The sequence below is a fragment of the Pteropus medius genome, unplaced genomic scaffold (genome assembly GCF_902729225.1).
Source record: "Pteropus medius unplaced genomic scaffold, Ma_sr-lr_union100, whole genome shotgun sequence".
Taxonomy (NCBI): Eukaryota; Metazoa; Chordata; class Mammalia; order Chiroptera; family Pteropodidae; genus Pteropus; species Pteropus medius.
The window spans coordinates 2,531,672-2,555,820 of NW_024342473.1; the positions used below are offsets into that span (position 1 = coordinate 2,531,672).

At 32.0% G+C, this 24,149-nt stretch overlaps 1 protein-coding gene across 5 annotated transcripts in view; it reads left to right on the top strand.

Moving 5' to 3' along the window:
* The window catches only part of ECT2 (epithelial cell transforming 2), a 56,529-nt gene extending 42,923 nt beyond the window's left edge, over positions 1-13,606 (top strand). For all 5 annotated transcript variants that reach the window (XM_039865053.1, XM_039865051.1, XM_039865056.1 and 2 more), the window contains 5 exons: positions 11-149; positions 1,424-1,578; positions 8,016-8,123; positions 9,073-9,219; positions 12,280-13,606. In XM_039865053.1, the coding sequence (XP_039720987.1) occupies positions 11-149; positions 1,424-1,578; positions 8,016-8,123; positions 9,073-9,219; positions 12,280-12,369 (639 nt within the window). In that variant the 3' untranslated portion in view covers positions 12,370-13,606. The remainder of the gene's footprint in view (positions 1-10; positions 150-1,423; positions 1,579-8,015; positions 8,124-9,072; positions 9,220-12,279) is intronic.
* Positions 13,607-24,149: the final 10,543 nt, after the last annotated feature.

Consider the following 24,149-nt stretch of genomic DNA (forward strand, 5'->3'; position numbering starts at 1 on the left):
TTATAATTAGATAGCAAGAAAACGACACAAAGTTATTGGCACTTTTAGGAGTCCTCCTGGCCATACTCGACCTCCAGCTTCTCTTAAGCATATTCATCTAATGCCTCTTTCTCAAATTAAGAAAGTGCTGGACATAAGAGAGACTGAAGGTATGCTCATTGGATAAACTATTGGCTAAATAAAAATAGTTTATATTCATTGTAGGTTTGATTCACTCCCTTACGTTTCATGTTTAACTAGTAAATTATCTTTACATATAGTTGGTTAGTTCTGGTAAAGTAATTGTTTTAATACTTCTATCCCAACTCCATCTCTAGGAACTGACTTGATTTTTTTTTTTTTTTTCCCGAATGAAAGTGCTTTCTCAACCTGTGAAATATCTTTATCCCTTAAATGGTTACCTGTCAAAATAATGCTCTAAGCTAGCCTATTCCCACCCCAAAACTCTTCATTTCTTCATAATCCAAAAGAAATCATCAGTCTATTACCTGTGCTCCACATCTTATACCTTCCCTGTCGCCAGTGGCTGCGTTGTTAAGGGTACATTTAGGATATGACCAGGTATAGATATGTATGAGTAAATATACCCAGAGTAACTGTGGTAGACCTGACATGGAGTTAAGTGTATATTACGGGGAGGTTTTACTCTCAGCTTTGGTAGTGTTAGGGAGAGTTCTCTGACAGCCTGAAATTGCCAGAAGTTTGTACCTACTCAAAACAGTATCATTGTTTAACTAGCACCTAGTGATGTGTCTGCATGGCCATTTTCTGGATGTTAGGCATATGTTTTTACAATGTCACCTTGTTCTATTACTGACCCCACCCTCTAATAATGTAAAGTTTTGAGTTAATAGAAACAATTAAAACTCAAACATCAACTGTATTGCTAACTTTACTTGTCACATTCTGGATTTATTAAAGGTTATTTAGAGAATTTATTTTAAATCATTTTCATATTTTTGGATTATAATAATGGAAGACGTTTAAAATAAGTTCTGTTTTAGCATATTGGTCATAACATTTTCTAATTTAATATTTGGACATTTTGTTTCTTTGAACTTGATTTAAGTAAGTCAAGTTATTCTTACAATACTGTTTTATTTTGAAACTCAAATTCTAGAATTCTAAGAAATGATATAATCTAATTTTTAAAAATTCCATCATAGAAAATATTAAATTTATAGAAAACATGTTTACTTAATATCAAATTATCATTGTTGGTCCCTCATATTGTACTTTCTGTTATAATTCTAATGTTTCAATGTAATATGGTGATGCTCTTTGTCCAGTTAAAAATAGAAGAGATGGAAAGGGTGAAGAAGAGATCATTTCATTGGAATTTTGTTGGTCTGAGAGAACTAAACTTGCATAAATCTGTTATTTTCCAAGGAATAACACTTAATGTTTATGATTCTGGAACTAGATTGCCATAATGCTTTTGCCTTGCTTGTGAGGCCACCAACGGAGCAGGCAAATGTGCTGCTCAGTTTCCAGATGACGTCAGAGGAACTTCTAAAAGAAAACTGGCTAAAGATGCTATGTCGACACGTAGCCAACACCATTTGTAAAGCAGATGCTGTAAGTTCTTAATCCACAAATATAATGAAAAGTTAAATTCCATGACAGTGCGTTCAAGCTAAACCTGTACATTTCTAGTGACTTGTTAATTATGAATAGAGGAGAGTTTTAGTTTCGTGTGTATTGAGGAAAGCTGGTTTAAGTTCTTTTGGAAAAGAACTTTTAAAAGCATAGACACATGAAACATTTTTTTGAGTCTCTAGTTTACAGATAGGCCCTTGTAGCCTTGTAGCTCCTATGGCTCTAAATTAGTGAGGCTTTGGGACTTGTGGTAATGTACCCTGTGATTTTCATGGTGCTCTTTAACTTGGCTGTTTGTAAAATAGAAGATATTTTGTTCTGTTGTTCTTTTATCTAACTGAAAGCAATAGGTGAGTTGTAGCAAGTTGCTTTTCCTTTCAGGCAAGTAGCCAGTCCCGTTTTCTCAGTACAACCTCTTAAAATCAAATACCATTATGAATATATAATTATCCTATACAGATTAAGATGAAGATACATGAGAAAATCAAATTATCAAAGTTAAAAGACACACCAGAAATGAAATATACGTCCCTTAAAAGATAATTTGATTTCTTCATTACATATGGAGGAGACATGTGATATATAACCCCTTCATCTTTGCACTAATGACATAGGTAGAGGAGATTGTATTCATAGGTAACCCTTATCAGTACAGTAGTACTGAAACTGAGATTGCCTTGGATAGTCTTGCAACAATAAAATGTTTATTTTATCATAGTTAAGTATTCCCTTGAAAGACACTGAGATGTAATTATTGTGGTTCATAAAGTACATAATACTTGATTAAAACTCCCTACATAAGTGTTTAGAACAATTAACAGACTTTCTGATTTGTTCGTTTGTTAAAATTTCTGCGGGCCAATATATGGTGTTATAAATAAAGGGTTGTTTGTCCCACAAAAAAGATTCATAGAGGAAATACAATGCTAGTCCTAAAACAGAATGTTGGCTAGAAAAGTGATGGAGACAGTTTTTATTGTAAAGCTTACAAAACTACCCATTATAAGGAAGAATTTTTTTTCACAGTTCTAGGTATTCATATTTAAAATGGATCCTTGCAATATAGTGATTGCCTATTTTAGAAATTACTCCTGCATCTATCATGGTGTCAGACTAAATGGCTTATGCAGTCTTTTCCATAAACAGTTAATGGAAAAATTTCCTTAAACTACAGTCTGTTGAATTACTAGCCACGAGATGGCTAATAATCCTAGAACTCAAATATAAACAACTAATGAAAAAATTTCATTAAGTAAAATTAACCACAAGATGGCAGCAAACATTTAACTATGTCCTGATTTATACTGTCTTAAATCACGAAATTCTTTCGAGTTGTGAAATTGTTACTAAGAAATATGTTTGTAAATTTACCTATTTAGTGACTTCACTTGAGCTCTTTCCCACATTTAAAATATTGTATGTAGTAAATTTTTAAAAAGTCTTCAATGTCTTATCATTTGAGAACATTTGCCATGTTGAAGAGAAAGTATTTCTAAATATATATACACAAAAGATGTAACAGATAAAAATCTCTGATTCTTTGAATCAGTAGTTTTTATTCTTTTATTATATATATTTTTGGTGCTGTAAATAATTGGAGCTTAAATTATATGAGTAAAATAAGTCTAACTATTCTACACTATTTTATTTGTCATGCCCATTTGATTTAAGAATTAAAATTTTCAGGCTGAAAGAAAACATATTACTTCACATGTGAAACTAAGGCCATGAGTTTAAAGCTAACATTGTAATCCAGATATCTTTATTCTCAGTTAAACCTTCTTGATAGATTTTCTCTCCATGGATATTATGTCCCATATTCTGTTATTTCAGAATTTAAATATTAAAGTTTTAATCTGGTGAAAATTTTTTCCTCAGAATATTTAGGTATGTATTTTGGGTCTTTTGCCAACATGTAACCTTCAATTGTGTGGTCCATACTCTTAAAGCTCATAAATCACTTGAGGTTAGATGATAGCTTTGCTGAAGTCATTACAGATTTCTAACCTCTAATATCAAAAGTAAAATTTTATTAACATAAATTTAAGCACTATTATCACTCCCCTCCGCCCACTCTTCCACTTTGAATAGTTTAGAGGTACCTTGATAACTAAATGTCTTAGGCTAAAGTTCAGTGCTTTTACCACTAATTCTTTATATTTCTTTAAACAATCAAACTAATCCTATATCTTGATGAAATCACCATTGGCTACTTATTAGTGGCAATATTCATTCTTAGTTTTTAAACTTACAACTAGAATTTCTAATTTCATGAAGAATAGGTTGAAGACAGAACATATGCAAGAAGAGTTTGTATTTCTGTGCCAATAATATTTATAATGGAGTTCATATGATTTCTATTTAAAATTATAATTATTTTGCTGATTATTAGCCATACATAATAAATTGTTAATATAAATGTCTGTTATTGGCACCATTATAATTTGGCCTTATCAGAAGATCTAAACTATAAATATGATTACAGAGTTTGAGGGACAGGCTAAGGGAGGGGGCCCAATGATACTAGATATTTTTTTCTTTTACATCTTTGAGTTTGAGGACTAGTAGGAGAGAACTTAGGGAAGGAGATTTGATAACTCACATGTATAGTTGAGCTCATTGGCTTAAGATATCAGAAATTCTAGAATATTTCCTGTGAATTAATAACACCCAGGAATAGGCCTCTAAAATCTGTAGCTGAGGTTCAGTTTCTCCTGAAAACAATATCATGTATCTCATTGGAGAAATTGATTACTATATAATTTTTAAACTCAGATCTGTGTTTAGAGCTAGTCTTAAATTCATGTGGATTTGGTGCTGATTGAAGAACTTCTCTTCCCAAGCTGCTTTAAGTCTTGAGATATATTGACAAAAACATAAAATGTTTTTAGAATTATATTAGTGTGTTATTAAAATTGAGTTGGTTCCGGTACTGAATATCATTTTCATTTTAGAAATTTAGAGGAATAGATTAGAAAGTGAGATTTCAGGGGGCAGAATGGGAATTTTTGAGGAAAAAGAGTAATAGAAAAAAGCCTGAGAATACTGAACATAAGTTTCCCCTCCTTGGTACTTTTGTCTATGATTTGTCTGAATTTTTCCTTCCTCTATTCAGAGAGAACTAAAGGAAGTTCATCTTTACATCTTCAACAGCTATATTGTCTTCTCAGCCGCTGGTGAACTAACTAGATGTTTGGTTTACCCTTTCAGTCATTCTGAACTCAAAGCCTTCTAGTAACGTAAAAGACCTTATATCTGTTTTCCCCCACCAAATCAGAAGCAATTTATATGTTCGTAGAGAGAGAACATGAAACCATCTGTTCCCAATTCAGTTCATAGGTGGTTAATAGTTAAGATCACAATAGAAAGTACTGAGAATCTCTTTTCTTTGTTTGCAACTACTTTAAATTTCAGGGGCCTTCATTATAAAAAGAGCATTTTGCCAACATTAAACATACTTGGTATTTCATTTCATTAAATATACATTAATATGTTTTACATCTAAATATTCAAGATAATTATATTTGCACATAAGAAAAAAAATCAAATAAAAGTATACTGCAGTAAATATATGCACCTGCCCCACTGGTCTTTTCAGTGACATAACTGTTGATACTTTTATGGGTATCTTTCCAGAAATATAAGCATAGACATGAGCATATCTTGTTAGATTGATTCCTAGGTAACTATCACAAATGAGATACTTTAGTTGTTTAAGTTCTTTTGTATGTAGGTCAATCTTTGATATTTGTATATTAATTTTGTAACTGATCATTTTTATTATCTTACTGTTTCCAATTGTTTTTTCACCTAATTCTATTGGATTTTTCAGCTTTCAGTTTTTAAAAAATATCATAATTTGACCAATTCAAAGTGAACATTGATAAATTACTTGTAGTTTAAAGTAGTTTAAAAACACAGCATAATGGAGGAAAATGATTTAGTGTCACCATTTTTTTCCTGAATTTGTCTCTATATCTAGGAACATAAAAAACTTCTATCAAATAGATTTTCAATATATAATTATTGATCGGATGAATCCAAATTGAAATGAAATCACATGAAATTAAAATTGAAAATGGAATGAAATGAAAACAAAATTAAGTTCATAAAACTAAAGTTAAAGCTGTTCTTAGCTTATGGTGCCATACGTACAGCAGTGTAGGGAATGTAATCTTTCTATGAGATGTAGGAAATCTTAATAATGCAAAACCTTGCAGTTGTATATGAATGAAGGTGGAGAGAGACTCACGGTTAGGCAGAGCTTGAATCACAGTCCCGACTACTTTGTTTCTCATGGATTGGCAAGAGATATTAACTATTCAGAGTTCTTTTTCAAATGATTATCTAGATAATTGACATGAACCAACTGAAAATTATTAGAATTTACAGTTTAGTTAAGTAGCCAAATAAAATATAAATATGTACATGTCAATATTTTTCCTCTTTACCAACAGTAATCAACTAGAAATTGTAGGTAATGAAGACCCCCTTTCCAATAAAATTTGGTATAAATTTAGTATAATTCTAAGAATAGTCTTATAAGGAACAAATGAAACCTATTTTAAGAAAACAACAGTAGTTTATAGAGAGACCTGTGATGTTCCTGAATGAGAATGCTAACTAGTCATAAAGATAGTTCACTGAAGTCCTTATAAAATCCTATAGGGAATTTCAGGAATTTGACAGAATGATTCCAAAGATATTTAAAGAAAAAACAACGACAAGAAAATTTAGAAAAATAGTACTTTCTTTATGAGATATTAAATTGTATTGTTAAAGTTACAATAATCAGAACATTTTACCCTGAAAAATTTAGAGATGAGTCAATGGAAAGGATAGAAGGCCTTGAAATAAGACTTTATCGTATGATAAATGTAGAACCGTAGCAATTTAATAAGATTGTTAACTCATGATGCTTAGATAGTTGGTTAAGTACTTAGAGAAAATTAGATGTATATCCTAACCATGCATCTACATAAATTATAGATTCAAGAATTATAAGTGAAAAAGTGAAACCATTTCAAAAACTCATCAAGAAAACATAGGTGGTGAATGTTTAATCTTTTTTTTTTTTTTGGTCGAGTTTTAGGAATTCTCTGTTTTATAGATAGATTAATCCCTTATCAAATATATGATTTGCAAATATTTTCTCCCATTCTGTGAGTTGCACTTTTACTCTTTGATAGTGTCTTTTTTTAATTTAAAATTTTCATAAAGTCCAGTTTTTTTTTTTGTTTCCTCTGCCTTTGATGTCATACCTAAGAAATCAATGCTAAATCCACTGTCTTGAAGCTTTCTTTGCCCTATGTTTTCTTCTGAGAATTTTATAATTTTAGCTTTTAGATATTTGATCTATTTTGAGTTAATTTTGGATATGGTGTAAAGTAAGGGTCTAACTTAATTCCTTTTTGCCTGTAGATATCTAGCTTTCCTAGCACCATTTGTTGAAAAGACAGTTCTTTTCCTATTAAATAGTCTTGATGCCCTTGTCAAATCATTTGACCACATGAGGTCAAATGAGCTCTCTGGTCTGTTCCATTATTTCTGGGCTTTCTATTCTAATTCATCTCATTTGATTCTATTCCTTTATGCTAGTACCTTATTATTTAGATAAAAGTAACTTTGTAATAAGTTTTAAAACCAGGAAATTTGAGACTTCCAAATTTGTTCTTTTTCAAGATTATTTTGGCTATTTGGGATCCCTTGTGATTCTATATGAATTTTAGAATGAATTTTTCTTTTTCTGAAAAAAATCATTGGGAATTTGATAGGATTTCACAGAATCCGTAGACTGTTTTGGGTAGTATTGACTTAACAATATTGTCTTCCAGTTCATGAACATGGGATATTTTTCCATTTATTGGTGTATTCTTTAATTTCTTTCAGCAACATAATGATATTTTGTAGTTTACAGTGTTTGTTCCATCTTCTTGGTTAAGTTTATTCCTAAGTATTTTTATTTTTCTTGCTATTGTAATAGTTTATTTCTTAATAAGTGGAAACAGTTTAACTGTTCAAAAATAGTAGAATGGTGAAATTAATTTTAATATAATCAGAAGAGCCTTTTATAAGCTGTTCACTAATAATTCCTTTGAGTATTAAATGACATGAAAAATACACATATACGGCTAATTGAAAAACATAAAATATAAAACTGAACGGTATGACTCCAATTTTGTTAAAATAAAATTATTTTATTCATGGAGGAAAGTATCTATGGGGACTATACCAAAATGTAAATAGTAAATAGATCATGTGGAAAAGAGAAGGTCAAGCAAACACATCAAAAATCTTGAGTGGCTTCATTTATATATATTCCCATGTGTATATAAGTGCTTAAAGGTTTTATTTTTAGAAACAGTTGTGTTTTTTAAAATTTATTTTAAAATAATAAAAATATTTATTTTCAACAGGAAAATCTTATTTACACTGCCGATCCAGAATCCTTTGAAGTAAATACAAAAGATATGGACAGTACATTGAGTAGAGCATCTAGAGCAATAAAAAAGACTTCAAAAAAGGTGAGTCTCAGTGAAGTTATTGTTTAACATCTCCAAAAAGTATTTTTCAGAGTATATTAAAATAATATTGCCATAAACACCAATGTAAAGATAGCCCATAAAATAAATATGGGTTTTGCTTCTAGAAAATGGCCACAGAGATAATAATTTTAGTTCAGTGAATTCTTTGGCACAGTAATTATAACAACTTGTTATCCTTCCTGTTCTTGTTACAGTGATACTTTTATGAACTCTACTTCAATAGAAATGTACTGATGGTGTTTTAGGTATAGATACGTGTGCGTTTATCTTAATTATTGCCTCACACATTTTTTTCAGCAAAGGGCACATGACAGAATCAAGAGACCTGGAATCTAATCCCGACCATATGTAGGTTTCAGTCTTCTAATGATGAAGATAATTTCCCTACTTACCTTATCAGGCTTGTTGAGGACTACATAAGAATTGTAATAGTCTGGAAGAAATTTGCAGCCATAGTCTATAGTTCAAATTTTAGCGGAATCAAACAAAACCCGATTTTTTCTCTCCTAGGCTAGGCTTGTACTCTCACTTTCTTTCTCCCATTGGACTGTAGTGCTCTATGAATGCAAGATGAAATAGTCTATAATGTACAGTTGAAATAGTCTACAATGTACAGTAGGTTTAGTGTTGTTTCATTATAACATTGCTGAGATACCATAGGAACTTAACTGTTGTTTACATCAATTAGCCTATGGTAAAATTGGTTGTGTTCTATGTCGTTTTGCTTAAAGTCATGGAACCTATCGACAACATTAAGTGAGGACTTACTGCACTACATTTTCTCGCTGCCTGTCCAAAGCAATTCTAATTTTGCCATATACTATCTGTACAAAAACTTTAATGTGTATTTGCCTTTGTTTATGTGTAATTGTTCTTATGTTAAGTTTATATGGGCTTACTGAATTGTAACTCAGATTTTTAAATCTAGGTTACAAGAGCATTCTCTTTCTCCAAAACTCCAAAAAGAGCTCTACGAAGGGTTCTTATGACTTCTCAGAGTTCATTGGAGGGGAGAAGTCCTTCCAGCAGTGACAAGCATGTAATGAGTCGTCTGTCTAGCACATCATCATTAGCAGTAAGTGACTTTGATTTAATTGACTAAATGACTTATTCAAATTTATGGAGTTAGTATGGAGTTTGTTAACTTTTAAATATGGAAATCTTAATATCTCCATTTTTTAAAAAATGTGTCTCTAAACTTTTAACCTCTTTTATTGAGTAAAGGTAGCTGAGAAAACCTCACTTAATGAACTAGAAATAGAGACATGTTTAATATGTAGTTTATTCGATATGAAATTTTATTGGGATTGAGATATGTTCTAAAATCTGTAAGAAAAGAAACATGTTTCAGTCTGGCCTGTCACTTTACTAACACAAATAGTGATGGTTCTGTTTATAAAGATTGGTTTCAGTAATATAACAGAGACTGAGTTTTATTCCTTTTACTATTTCTGCAATTAGTAGAATACAATCTCTGAAATTGTGAACTTCAAAGGATGATATGGGTTCTAAATTCATATGTATATATTTAAATGTTTTCTGAACAAGCCAAATTCCCAATGGTGTCAGAATTATTAGACATTTAATTAATATTAAGGACATTTCTAACATTTATTACTATCACTAAGTATATGAGTGATGTATCTGTTCTTTGTAAAATTATTAACCTAACCTACCAAGGTTAAGAAAAGCAAGTGACTGTCACTTTAATTGTGTGTCCTTCAGGATGTTTCTTATTCCCTTATCCCCATTTTTGTGGATGAGAGAAAACAGATTAATAGTACTTACCCTATACTGTTACTGTAAGGACTAAATACACACACACACACACACACACACACACACACACACGAGTGTGTGCATATGATGTGATCACATACTAAGGGGCAGTTTGAATAGTGGTTAAGCTCATGAACTCAAACACTCCTGTTCAAATCCTGGCTCTGCTGTTTACTAGCTGTATGACTTTTGGCAGGTCAATAAAGATCTCTCTGTTTGAATTTCACCACCCAGAAAATGAGTCTGAGGTAGTAGTTAATTTATGCAAAGTGCTTTGAACAGTCACTTAGCACATAGTGAGTACTCTAGTGTTTTGTAAGTGGTTACCTTTTATTATATAAAATTTACACAGACAAGGCACATCCTATCAATAACTTATTTTTTTAAAAGCTAGTTAAGTCTTTAATTAATCCATCAAAGTGTTAATGCTAAATCTGTGAGTGTGATATTGATCAAAGTTAACCTTCCAATGGGAGAGTTGTACTTAACTGAAAATATAAATATATGCAAAGAAATTTGGTCAATGAAAAGTGTATTAAAATTGACAAAATACAGTAAACATTTCTTTATTAAAATCAGATTATAAGATTTCTAAAGACCAAAGTATTATCCCTTGTTTATTTCCTGCATCTATAGTAACTGTTATAAACATTATTGCTTTTCAAATGAAGGTAATTAGATTTCACAGAAATATTTTAGAAAATTAATTTATATTATTTATGGTTTTATCACTTTTACATAGACAATATAAATTAGAGGTACCCAAAATATCTTTCAGACATTCATGTCCTCTTCTCCGTCTGTTCTAACAGATTATCCATTTTGTTTCCACAAGCAATATAATTGGATTTACTGAGCATGTTTATGTTCAGCATTCAAACTCTACTGGTGGGCACACTCACCAGTAGCATTCAAACTCTACTGGTGGGCGCACAAAACTCCTGGTTTTGTTCTAGACGTCATTCTAGTTTTCAGAGATACTAAAAGGAAATATTTATTTTTCAAATTTCAAAAAAGTTCTGTCCAAGTCATCTTTGAAATTTGCGAAGAATTAGGAGATATGCCAACCAATAATGGAAACAAGACTCATGAAGTTTAATGTGAGCTTATTAGCTATTTGAAATTTGTATTTGTGAAAAAAGAAAATATTCTTTCTCCACTGAATTACTTATTACGTGGGCGGAGACTTTTGAATTCACAACTTTATAACTGCTTTTAATTTATAACAACTTAGGCTAAATAGAGTTACTTTGCATATTGGCACATAAAAATACTTTTACAAGGTAATTTACCCTTAAGTCCAGAAAAAATCAATACTATTAGACATTTTCTTATTTATGAAAGTGGTCATTTTAAAGAATAGTAATAATTTCCATGTAAAGTAGATTCATATTCCAAATCTGATTCTTAATCTTAGATTTATGGCATTTTTATAAAATATATGCTTTTACTATGGCAAATCATAAAAATTTTACTTGAGGAAATGTAAACTTTTATGCTATCTACTTAAGTTATTTGAGTGGTAATACTTTACCAACACAGCTCTTTAAACACTTCATTTTACTACCTTGTATATGAGAACTTATAGCCAGCTACTTTGTTTAGTTACACACAGCCATTCATGGATGTTAAAATGAAACAGTAGCTTTTTTTTCTAATTCATTTTGACTTATACTCACTCTTGGGCTTTTGGTATTCTTGTGCATGCTTCTTTGTTATTGTTAAAAATTCTGATGATATTTAACTTTGACCTCTGGAACAATAAGTTTAGACAGCTTAGTAACTTAATAATCTCTATTATCAGAAGTACTGCTGTTTTGCTCAATTTTTATATGGAGAATAATTATACACATACACAAACACACATGGGTTGTACACATTATACAAAAACTCTTTAGAAGTGTATTCCTTTTAATTTTAGAAAATTATTTCCCATGAAATAATTTCTCCTCTTAATTCTGCTTTATGATTAAGTTAAGAGGAAACCACTAGCATTTGTCTTTTTACCTCAAAACGTGTTTACTAATTTTTAATTTTTTTAATAACCTGAAACACTGAATCATTAATATCTCACAGAAGTACCGCTACTAACAGTAAGCCAATATCTAATCCAATGAGTTGATATAGTTAACTAATCTACCCATATTTTTCAGAATACTGTAATAATTTTGTTTTCTCCCTACCCCTCCCCTATTTTAAATTATTTTATTTGTATAGTTTAGAATTGTCAGAAGCCTTTAAATTAATTGTTATCGTAATTTGTAAAACATTAAAATGCTATGCATTATGCTAAACTGTATGTTACAATTTTTTTAAGGAAAAATTTTAAATACAAATATTTGTTTTGTCTTTCTAGGGTATCCCATCTCCCTCCCTTGTCAGCTTGCCTTCCTTCTTTGAAAGGAGAAGTCATACTTTAAGTAGATCTACAACCAATTTGATATGAAGCTTTAAAAAAATTTTAATTTATAGAAACTTAAGAACACCTCATATTTAAATAAGAAACTGACTTAAATGGTACTTGTCATTAGCACTTGGTGAAAGCTGGAAAGAATATAGGTAACACTAACTATGCCAAGAAAATGATTTTCTTTTTGAAAGAGTAACATTTCCAAGTTAATTCATGTAAAAAATAATTTTGATTTTGCTGTAATTTTTCTCTTTTCTTGAATCGTTCATTTGAAGACCAATAACTTAAATTATTCATGATATTGGTAGCTTTGCAACTAATACAGTAAATAAATTTTATTGGTGGATGCCAAATACTGATGTGAATTTCTTTGTATATTGTCCATGAATGAATTTTGGAAATATGTATTTGTGAATCTCATTTTGTGCAGAAATTAAGCGATATCATAGTTCTTAAATAGACAAAAGTTGCATATATTTCTGAGTAAATAACAGTATCTTATTTCACATGTGCTGTTTGAAACACTGTTCCTTTTGCAGTTTATTTTATTCTAAAGTGTATTCAAGATCTAGTGTGTAGCTTTTAAAAGAATAACAGTTAAAGGAGATTGTTTCAAAATACTTTTACAAATTGAGAGACAAGGACAGAAAGATTAAAAAATAATGTATGTTTTGCACAAACATGATATTGGTATAAAGTTGTAGCTGTTTCAGAGACATATATTTATGGTGATTTTAGCCACTAGTAAATCGTGATTTATTTTGATAGTGTGTGGGATTTTGTTTTGAAGGAATACCACGGAGGAAATTATAGTAAAGATTGTTTCTAATCTTTATGAAATAACTCTAAAATTGGCATCAGTTTTACTAATCTGTTGTAAATTACGTAGATATGTGTATGGTCAACTTTTTATTGTGGTCCCATAATTAAATGTAAAATTGAAATACATTCTCTTAGCTGTTGTAAAATATTTTTCAAGCCATGATGTTATCATTCACAATAGTTTTTTTTTTTTTATAGTCAGTAATGCAAAATAATTAAGTTCCTATGAATATATGCACTTTTATTTCCTACCTGTTTAGGGAATACTACAAACATTTAATTGACATTTAACAATTCTCAGTTGTCTGCTTTAATAGTTTAACTGACTATATAGGTTTTTTCCTATACCATATGTGCCACTTTTAAATAGTATATGACCCTTTATTGCTATATTTTAAAAGCAGTTGTATTAGTAAGAACTTTGTAAATAAATACTTAAAACTGGAGTATATTTTATGTTTCGTGTTTTAAACCATTCTTTTAGACAAATTTTTATGGATTAGTATGAATGCCTGCATCAACTTCTTGCTTGTTGTGTATTTGCTTGCATATTTATTTGCTTATTCCTTCCTCCATTTTTGAGCATTATGTATACTGGGCTATGTGTAGGGTAGGATTTTTAAATTTGGAATCTACTTTGCAGAATGGAGCCAATAATAGTTTTATAAAATTTTGTGTTTACATGCATGTATGCATTTTTCTGGCAAAATACACTACTTTTATTATTTTATTGGGAATGGAGCTGTGATTCTCTCCAAAAGTTTGAGATTTCCATTGGAAACGTGTTGGATGTACGAAAATAAGTTATTAGATGAAATTCTGGTACAAAAATTAGTACACAAATATCAATTGTATTTATTGATACTGGACTGCTTTCAAACAAGTTGAAAATACTTTTCCTTAAAAGATACTTGTTATAATAGTATAAAAACCATTGAAATACTTAAGAATAAATCTAATAAGAAATGTACAGGATCTTACAGAGACAACTGTAGAGCTTTATTTACAATAATTATAGACCTTAATGGAGATACTGTATCATAGTCATGACTTGGATACTTAATATTGAAAAATGTCAGTTTTGCCCAAATTGAACTGTAGATTTAAACGAAGCCAATCACAATACTGACAGATTGTATGTGTGTGTGTGTGTGTGTGTGTGTGTAACATGACAATGTTTTTAAAATTTATATGGAAATACAAAGGGTTAAGAATACCAATTTGTTGAAAAAGTGAGAGGACTTCGTCTATTGGAAACAAGGTTAATTATAAAGCTGTAGTAATCAAGACAGTGATGTGTTAGAAACCTTGGTATACTGAACACAAATAAATTAACGATCACAATTGAAAATCCACAAACAGAGAAAAGTGGCACTTAAAACAGTGGGAGAAAGACAGTTTATTCAATAAATGGTTCTGAGAAAAATGGATATCTTTATTTTAAAAAAGAAGAGAATGAAATCTAATCTCTTCTTTACAGTCTATACAAAAATAAGTCCTAAGGGGATTATAGACCTAAATCTGAAAGGTAAAACTATAGATTTTGCTAGTTAATATAGGAGAGTATCTTAATCTGTCGTGTTGGAAAAGAATCCACATGGCTAATAAGCTCATTATGAAATGTTCTCATATATAATGTAGAAAGTACAAGTAAGATACCATTGCATATGCACCATATTGGTTTAGCACATGCGGAGCAGAGACATCTCTTCCACTGCTTATAGGAGTATAAATTGTATAACCATTTAAAAAACATTTAGGCATTAACCAATAAAATTTAAAATACCAGATATTTATTCCAGAAAAATGTGGATACCAGGATTCATGTACATGAATGTTCATAGCTGCATTGCACATAATAGCCTGAAAATGGAAAATTAGAAATTTGTATTAATATTAGAATGGATTAATAGGCAGTTTTGCTCATTCATTGAATGAACTCGAGTGAACATGCAATGACCTGGGTAAATATTGAAAACACTGATTGTAAGGAAGCTGATATAAAAACAACCAGTATATGATTTCATTTACATAAAATTTAAAAATTGGTAAAGTGATACTTTATTGTGTGAGGTTGCAGAGTTATCCAGCAAAAGTTTAAAGAAAAGCAAGAAAATGATTTCCCTAAGAAACTAACGGTATAACCTCCATGGGCAAAAATGAGAAAGGGGCACATGGGGACTTACATGCTGCTGGCAGTATTCTGTTTCTTAACTTGTGTGTTATTTATACTGTTGTTCACTTCATAGAAATTTATTGTTTTATTTAGTTCTTTGAAAAGCCAATAACATTGACAAACGTCTGACAAGGCTGAGGGAGAGAGAGAGAGCAAATAAATAATATTAGGTCTGATCTACATCTGGACACATGCTATGTTATGAACAACTTTCTAAATAAATTTGAAAACAGTTGATAAATTTTTAAGAAAATACAAATGAATGAAATGAATAAGAATAAAACCTGGTTGGCTCTATTATTATTAAAGAATAGATGCCAAAGTTAAAATTTTTTTCTATAAAGAAAACAAACACTTGGCCTAGATGGTTTTAGGGTAAGTACACCCCAAATTTAAGAAACAGATTGAAGAGAGAATATTTTCCATTTTTTAATGAGTTTAACATGACCCTCATATCAAAATAAAGTCAGCATTGAAAAAGAAAATGATCTAATTCAGAACTATCAATGGAAAAATTCTAAAATTGCTAATTTTCTAAATACTAGCAAAGTGGGTTTGTATTATATAAAAAGATTATGCATCATTACTAAGTTGAGTTTATCTCTGGAATGCAAGGTTGATTTAACAATACAAAATGTAATTCACCACATTAACAGATAAAGGGGAAAATTATAAGATCATCTCAATAAATAAAAGCATTTGAGAAATTTAATATGCATAAAAAATAAGATAATAAATGACTTTCACTAAAGAAATACTACAATGATGAAATTTTAAAAGCATTCCCTTCAAGATTAGAATACTTTTTAAGAATACGGGAGGTCCTAGCTAGTATAGTGACAACCACCACCAAAAAAAAAAAAGATATAAAAATTCAAAGTGAAAAAAAAAACCCCAAACCTCTCATTCACAGGGAAGTTATGATCTGCATAGTTGCTTATTCCAACTTCCCAAAATAATATACAGATAAATTAGAATTAATGAGTTTAATAAGGTTCTGGAAATAGTAAAAATGAAAAACTAGTAAAAAAAAAAGGTAACATAATAGCAACACAAAATATAAAATGGGAGAATTCCAACAAATTTGTAAGACTTACGGAGAAAATTAAAACTATTAGAAGGCATTAAGGAACATTTAAAAATACAGAATATTCTTAGAAAATTTTCCAAATTAATTGTCAATCCTAATTTGAGAAGTTTTAATTTATTAAGTTGGCTGATTAAAATGGACTCAGCAATTAATTCTGAATAACAATTACGTCTTGGAGGAAGGGGTGAAGGGAGAGAGTTGTGGTCAGTGAGTGTACAGCATAGAGGGATCATCTGAGGTACTGGTAATTTTTGATTTCTTAAATAGGATGTTTAATACATGGGTATTTTGTTATTTTTATAATCATTTAAAATTTTAAGTTGTATTATATACTTTACAATAAAATTTTTTAAAAGAAAAAATCCTCAATGTAAAGTAGTAGTAAAAGGAAATCACCAAAATATGATAGTCTTTATAACAACTGACAGCAAATGTGGTACATAGTGAAATACTATCACTATTGCATTAAATTAGGAAAAGGTAGACTTACCCTCCATTACCACAGCAATTTATTTGGTTTTTAAAGTCTTAGTTAAGTCAACAATACAATAAAATTAAATAATTGATACAAATTTTTTAAAATAAACATTTTTATTTGCAAATATTGTGGATGCATACTCCAAACACCTAAAAATCTTGTAATATTAATATATTTGGCTGGTTACATGATAGATATACAAAAATCAAAAGCTTTTCTCCAACTTAGCAATATCCAGTTAGCATTTGAAGCAATGAACTAAAAATTCCTTTTACGATAGTGACAAAGTTTATAAAATCCCTTGGAATAAACTTAAGAGGTACAGGCCCTGTGTAAATACAAACCCTTATTAAAGGTCATGAGTCAATCTTGAATGGCTGCAGAGACATTTTTCCTGGATGATAAAACATAATATTTAAAATAATTCTTCCCAAATTAATATCTAAATTCACTGCATTTCCATTCAGTATCTTATTTTTTCTTATAATTTTTTGAGATATAATTGACATTTTAGGTCTACAATGATTTTGATATTTGTATATATTGACAAATGATCACCACAAGTTACACATCCATCACCACACAATTTTTTTTCATGTGATGAGAACTCTTACTATCTACTCAGCGACTTTCAAATATACAATACAGTATTAACGATAGTCACCATGCTGTACATTACATCCCTGTGTCTCATTTATTTTATTACTGTAAGTTTGTATATTTTGACCACTTTTACCCATTTCACCCACTCCTGCCTCTGACAACCACCAATCTATTTGTATTCAGGATTTTTTTTGTTGTTTTTGTTTTTTTTAGATTCCACATATAAGTTTAATCACAGTTATTTGTCTTTGTCTGACTTGTTTCACTTAGCATAATGCCCTCAAGGTCTATCCGTGTTGCAGATAGCAAGATTGTCTTCTTTTACGACAGAATAGTATTCCACTATATGAATGTATATCTATACATCTCTCTATATACCTATATATCTATAATCTATCCATCTATCTCTATCTATCATCTATCTATCTATGTCACATTTTCTTTATCCACTCATCTATTGTTAAACAGGTTGTTTCCATGTCTTGGCTGTTGTAACAAATGCTGCAATGAGCATGGGAGTGAATATATCTTTTCAAGTTAGTGTTTTTCTTTTCTTTGGCTAAATACCTACAAGTGGAATTGCTTGATCATATGGTAGTTCTATTTTTAATTTCTCGAGGAACCTCCATTCTGTTTTCCATAGTGGCTGCACCTGTTTGCATTCCCACCAGCATACATGAGAGTTTCTTTTTTTCCACATCCTCAAACTTTTCAGAACATGCCCCACTCTTATTCTGGCTCCTTGTCTATGCTGTACCCTCTCCCCAGAATGCCCTTTTTGCTTAATTACTGTGTCCTTCAAGAAGTCTTACTTGACACTCTACTCTTCTCAGTCTGGGTTAGTTCCCCTCCTACATTTTCCAGCAGCACCCTTTGTTTACCTTCATCATAGAACTTATTGTATTTCATAACTTTTTTTTTTTTTTTGGTCTTATGTGTTAAAGTAGATTGTCAATACCTAGCTCGGAAAATTACAGATAATAGGTACTCAAAAACTTGCAATTGTTTCAGTATCTATGAGAAAGCTGTAAATTGAGAAAAGTGAAACAGCTATATCACTGACATGAAGAATAACCATGTTCCACGTATGTCTGTCTAAATGCCTTTGGGATTTTAGTTCCTTTCAGAAGGTGTTAATATAACATGCTCCTGTTAGATGTCCCTTAGGAAGAATGTGGATTTTAAGCATTGCATGAAGGAGTATTAGGTGGCAGCTCCGACACACTAGGATGGTCCAAACAGCAGTCTTGTTACTGATGGAAACAACACTTAGTAGATCACCTGTCTGCAAGAAATGTGAAAACCAATAATCTGTGTTGCAACCTCTTAAGGCAAATGTTTCAGCCCTCCACATACGTTGCACCTATATATTGGAGTTAGAAAAGCAGCCACGTGAGCCGGGATGAAATCAGGCCATGGGCCAGGATAATTTTTGTAGGGTTTGAAATTGTGACATAAGGCACTAATATTGTACCTCCCCAGGATTCAAGTCTCACAGCCAAGAGGTGTGGCATTGCTATAAACCTGGAAAGTGTGGCAAAGGCTTGGGAAAATATTGTTGGCTGAGAGATTATTTTTCACTTCCAAATATATCTTTGCCGGCTGAATTCATTTGGAAAAGAGTAGATTCGACTTGATTTGTTTTGGCTTCTGTGGTTTCAACTTTCGTAGAATTAATTTGTGCCCAATTTATTATAACTTTATTTTTTAAATGAATAATTGTATAATTCTTTACTTGATTCAAAAAATAATAAATGCTTATAACAATTTTTGGTGTTAGTTTTTCTAATGGTTACCTTCCTAACTTTAAATAATATTAAAAACTGCTATTCAACTGTCAGCTTTAGGCATTATTTATTTGCTGAACTTCTGAGAAGCTGAAAAGTAGTCTACTTAAGCTACACTTTCCTCCTCTTCCTCCTCCAATTTAAAAGTTATTTTTACTTTATTTTTTATTTTACTAAGTGAGACAGCATCATATAACTTCCAATGATGTTAGAAAAATATTAAACATTTACTGAATGCTTAACTGTATGCACTCATTTTGCAGATGTGAAAACCGAGGCACAGCACAGTTACATAACTAGTGCAAAATTACCAGTTAATACAGTGGTGGAGCTGGAAAGGCTCTATTATCTGTGCTATGAATTATTATGCTCTACTGTTTCCCCATAGAGGAAGTGATCAGAGCACTCAGCATTCCCTGCACTTCGCCTTTCCACTTTCACTATATCTCTCCCGTCCCCCCAGCATCGAACGGCTCTTTTTTTCTTTCCGCTCCCCACACACATCCTATTCACTTTCTATAGTGAGAGTATCATTCTTTTCACGTTGTGGCTCTTCTTCCTCAGGGGAAGCCCACTTTTCTGTCTGCCCCCAGGTCCCAGAAGCGAAAAGGCTGCCCCTCCACGTCCTGGGCATTAGGGGTGAGAAAGAGGATGTTGATGGTGGACATGCTCTTGTGTATACTGGGACTCCAGTGTGTGGGGTGCCCTGGGGCAGAAGGCCTCACGAAGGACAGAGGGGGATGGTATTGCGGGTGGACGGCATTGAACTGCACCAAAAAAAAATAATTTTATGTTGTTAAAATTGATAACATTTAATTTTGTTATGTAATGTTTTTAAGTTTTCCAGGTTTAGTTTATAGGTTAATTCAAAGGTTCAACATTAATATACAGCATTTACATTATTATAACTAAGTGGATACTGTCCAATGTAAAGACAAGTAATGTGTTAGAATTATAGGTTCGACGTTTCAACCGTGGGTACCAGTCAAAGCAAAATGATCCTCAGAGCCAGTTCAAATGGATTTCCATTTCTTTTCAGGAAACCCTTCTATTGCTCAAAATCATGCCACATTTTAGCTTACATGGTTTTGGGGACACGTCTTTCTTGTAAGCTTCTTTCCTCTTGCGTTCATTATTGCTTTCTTCCTCTCACCTGTCCTCACAACCACAACCTCCCTATCCCACCTCCTAGAGTGTTGTTGAGTAGAGGAATTTTAATTAATCTCTCTTCAGCCCCCTATCTTCCTGTCTTCTTCCTTACCTTCGACCTTGAACTTGGAGTCTCTCTGCCATCGTGGCTAAGTGACTTTTTTGCTGCTTTTCTTCCTTCTTTGACTTCTAGGTCCCTGCTTCCTCAACTGATTTTATCCTTCATCAGGCTTTCATCCTCTTTCCATGTTTTAGAAATGTGTTCAAAACTCTCCTCTACCAAGTTTTCACTTCTGTCTGCTTTTATTATCTTATTTCTTCACTCTTTCCTATTAGAGTCTTTATTGAGTAATCATTTGTGCTTAACTGCATTTTGAACTAAAAATCCTAATTTGATCCACATTCTAAATGTAATTAATAGTCTCTCTGTGTGTGTGTGTATATATATATATATATGTGTGTGTGTGTATATATATATACATACATATGTAAGTGTGTGTGTATGTGTGTGTGTATATATATATGTATATATACATATATATATACACACATACACACAATCTTAAATGTGTACCAATAGCATTATCAGATAAAAATAGCATTTGTTTCTTTGAAACTAAATACCTTAGGTATAGATGAATATTTACTTAGAGATACCTAAAAATTAAAGAAGGTGGTTGCAGAATATTATTCTCACCTTCCGCCTACCCCAGGCTAGTACCCACACAGAGAACACTTGGTTATCAGATTCATCATTAATTAGACTCTTTGTCAGGTTAAACCCACTTACAGCACAATAACTGATGCCCATGTTTGTGTCTTAAGGCAATGCAAGACCCCAAAGTGCCTTTACGATTATTAGAACAAAGTTCAATTATGTTTGAGATTAATTTTAGTACAAATTATTTTCAGTTAGGTCTCTAGACATTTGTGATAAATATATTTATTGCCTCGTCATACTACAGAAAGGATTTGAGGTGGTTTACATAAAACCATACTACTCCAAAAGATAAAACAACGACAAAAAGATTAGGGATGAAAAGATGAAGTTAGGCTTGAGATTGGTACTCAGTAAATTGCCTGCAGAGTGTCTGCTGCATTTGTTAGAAGTATACCACACATTTTATTCTGAATGTTCTAACAGCTGAGTAAAAACAAGTTTCACCTCCAGTAGGACCAGCTCCTTTATTCACAGTAAAATAAAAACAATTGTCTGTGGAGGAGAGCTATTGCTGGAACAAAGACTGGTGCAAATTATTTCCTATGGGCTCTGGTGGAGAAGGTATGTTTAATGTGGAGTATGATGTACTACATACTTCTTTATTGTAACTAGAGCAATATGGTGTATGTGGGAGTTATAATAATATTAGCAGAACACTATAGGGCACAATTCTAAGCACCTCGATTCTCCCTCCCACTCCCACACCACGGTCAGTATCCATTTGATGCCTGTCGATTTCCCCCAGTTTTGTGAAATTTAGGACAGCTCTCTTGAGTTTTTTGTATCATTCTTAGAAAACAAATTCTTTCCATTCACTTTTAGTCACTAGCATAGATTCCTTTTAGTCTTTGTTATGTTCAGTCCACCAAAATAATAAAAACTCTGAACTTTATTAGAAGTTGAACTTTTCTTCTCCCACAGGTTGGGTTGGAAGTCTGTCATGATAAAGTGGGCATGGTCTTGAAATTTTACTTCTCTCCTTTACTTCTCGACTTCCGTAAACCTCCTTTCCTACTCCCTTGACTAAGTTGTCCCAGATTCCTCTGATCTGGGGAAATGAGAAGTCAAGATCACAAAGCATCTACTTGACTGGGAGCTAGCGCCCCCTGCTGCTTGGCCTCTTCTGACTCAGATCCTTCAGGGTGTGTCAGACACCAGTTTGCTGTGCCCTCCACATTCCAGGAAACATGTCAAGCTCTGTAAGCGTTCTCCTTAAAGCCCCTTTCTCTAGGTGAAGGGGAAACATCCTTTTCTTCCCAAAGGAGGAGAAAGGGCAAATGTCACAGCACTGCCAGTTTTCTCTCTCTGCCTCTTATACAAAATCTTTTTATATCTTTGACAAGGAGTTGAGCTAAAGGTTGAAAGACTAGTTTCCTGACACCTCCACAAGTCTCCTTTGCCATCTATTGTTTGGTTCTCAGCTTCTTGGTGGCCTCTGCTGAAACAGATTCAAAAAAGAGTTCCATTTTAATATGTTGTTATATTTTAAATAAAGTTCTGCAGTATAAGTGGATGAGAAATATTGTTAAAATGCCTTTCTGCTTTGAGGACCAATGCGGTTCACATGTAAAGTATTCTGAGTCCAGGTAGATGGCAATTTATTCTATTGATATATCTCTTTTTCCCATTTAAATTATCAAATTGATACATACTAATTTTTGATAGATTGGAAGCATTGTTGAGCAAAAGGTTAAATTATTAAAATTACTCTTTCATCTTTCAGTGATAGTTACTATCAACTTTGGTTTATATCCTTTTATATTCTTTTTATATTATAATGGATAATCCCTAGCATCTGAATCTCACTATCCAAATCTTTGTTTAAATGAGTTAACAGTTTTTTCCCCCAAAACTCACTATCTGAAAGGAAAACTTATTATAACAAATCCACATTGTCACAGCAGCAAAACCATTTGATTTGTGCACAAATTCAGGGGAGAAAATATAGAGCAGCTTTTTTTCTGATAACACTGAATCTTGTGCTTACACAGTTTAAACGTGTTGTGCATTATCTCATCAGATTCCCTATATTATTATAAGAAAATGTCTCCTAAGAACGCTGAAAAGTCTGTGAAGATAGTAGATGAGCCTATGAATTGCAGAAAACTATTGACAAAGGTGATTGAACTGCAAAGCAAAATTTTAACGTTGATGAAATTGGGCTATTTTGGAAACAAATGCTATCCTGTATGTTCATTTCAGAGAAGGAGACAAAAGTGCCAGAACATAAACTAGACAAAATAGGCTAACCCTGCTCTAAAGTGAATGTGATGCTAAGCTAAAACCTTTGCTGGTGTATCACTTCGAAAACCCCAGTGCCTTTTAAGGACTATTGAAGAGTGAATTGCCTGTTAATGATATTCAGCTCGTAAAGATTGGGTGACCAAGGCAGTGTTCAATGATTACAAGAGGAGCTAACTGTCTCTATTCATTAAAGAGTATGCGAAAACTTGCAACCAAGGCTTTTTTGATAATAGACAATTCTCCCGGATGTCTTTCTACTGTTGACAGTTATGGAGATAATATCACAGTGGTCTTTTTGCCTCCCGGCCTTATGTCATTGTAGCCTCTGGACTTACGAGTCACTGCAGTCACTGCATATTGTTTACAGATGGTGATGCAGTATGTGGCGCTTAAATGCTGATATATGGTCTGATGATGCTGGAACACTGCTTCAATTAAGGATTTATGGAAGAGTTTTGACATTCAGGAGGTCTTCAAATTTATCAACTGGGTTTGGCATGTATGATAACAAACAATGAATGGAGTATGGGAGAAACTGGTCCCGCAGTTGTTGCTGACTTATAAGATTTTGAGGAAGTGATTAACACAAAGCAAAAATTCAAAATCTTGTGAAGAAGGCTAGATGATTTGCAGAGTTTATGATCAAGAAACTTGTTCAACTTTATATTCATTCAGGTCAAAGGAAGAGAAAGAAGAGAAGCCATAAACACCTGTTGCCGGATCTTTAGAAAACTTGGAATTATGCA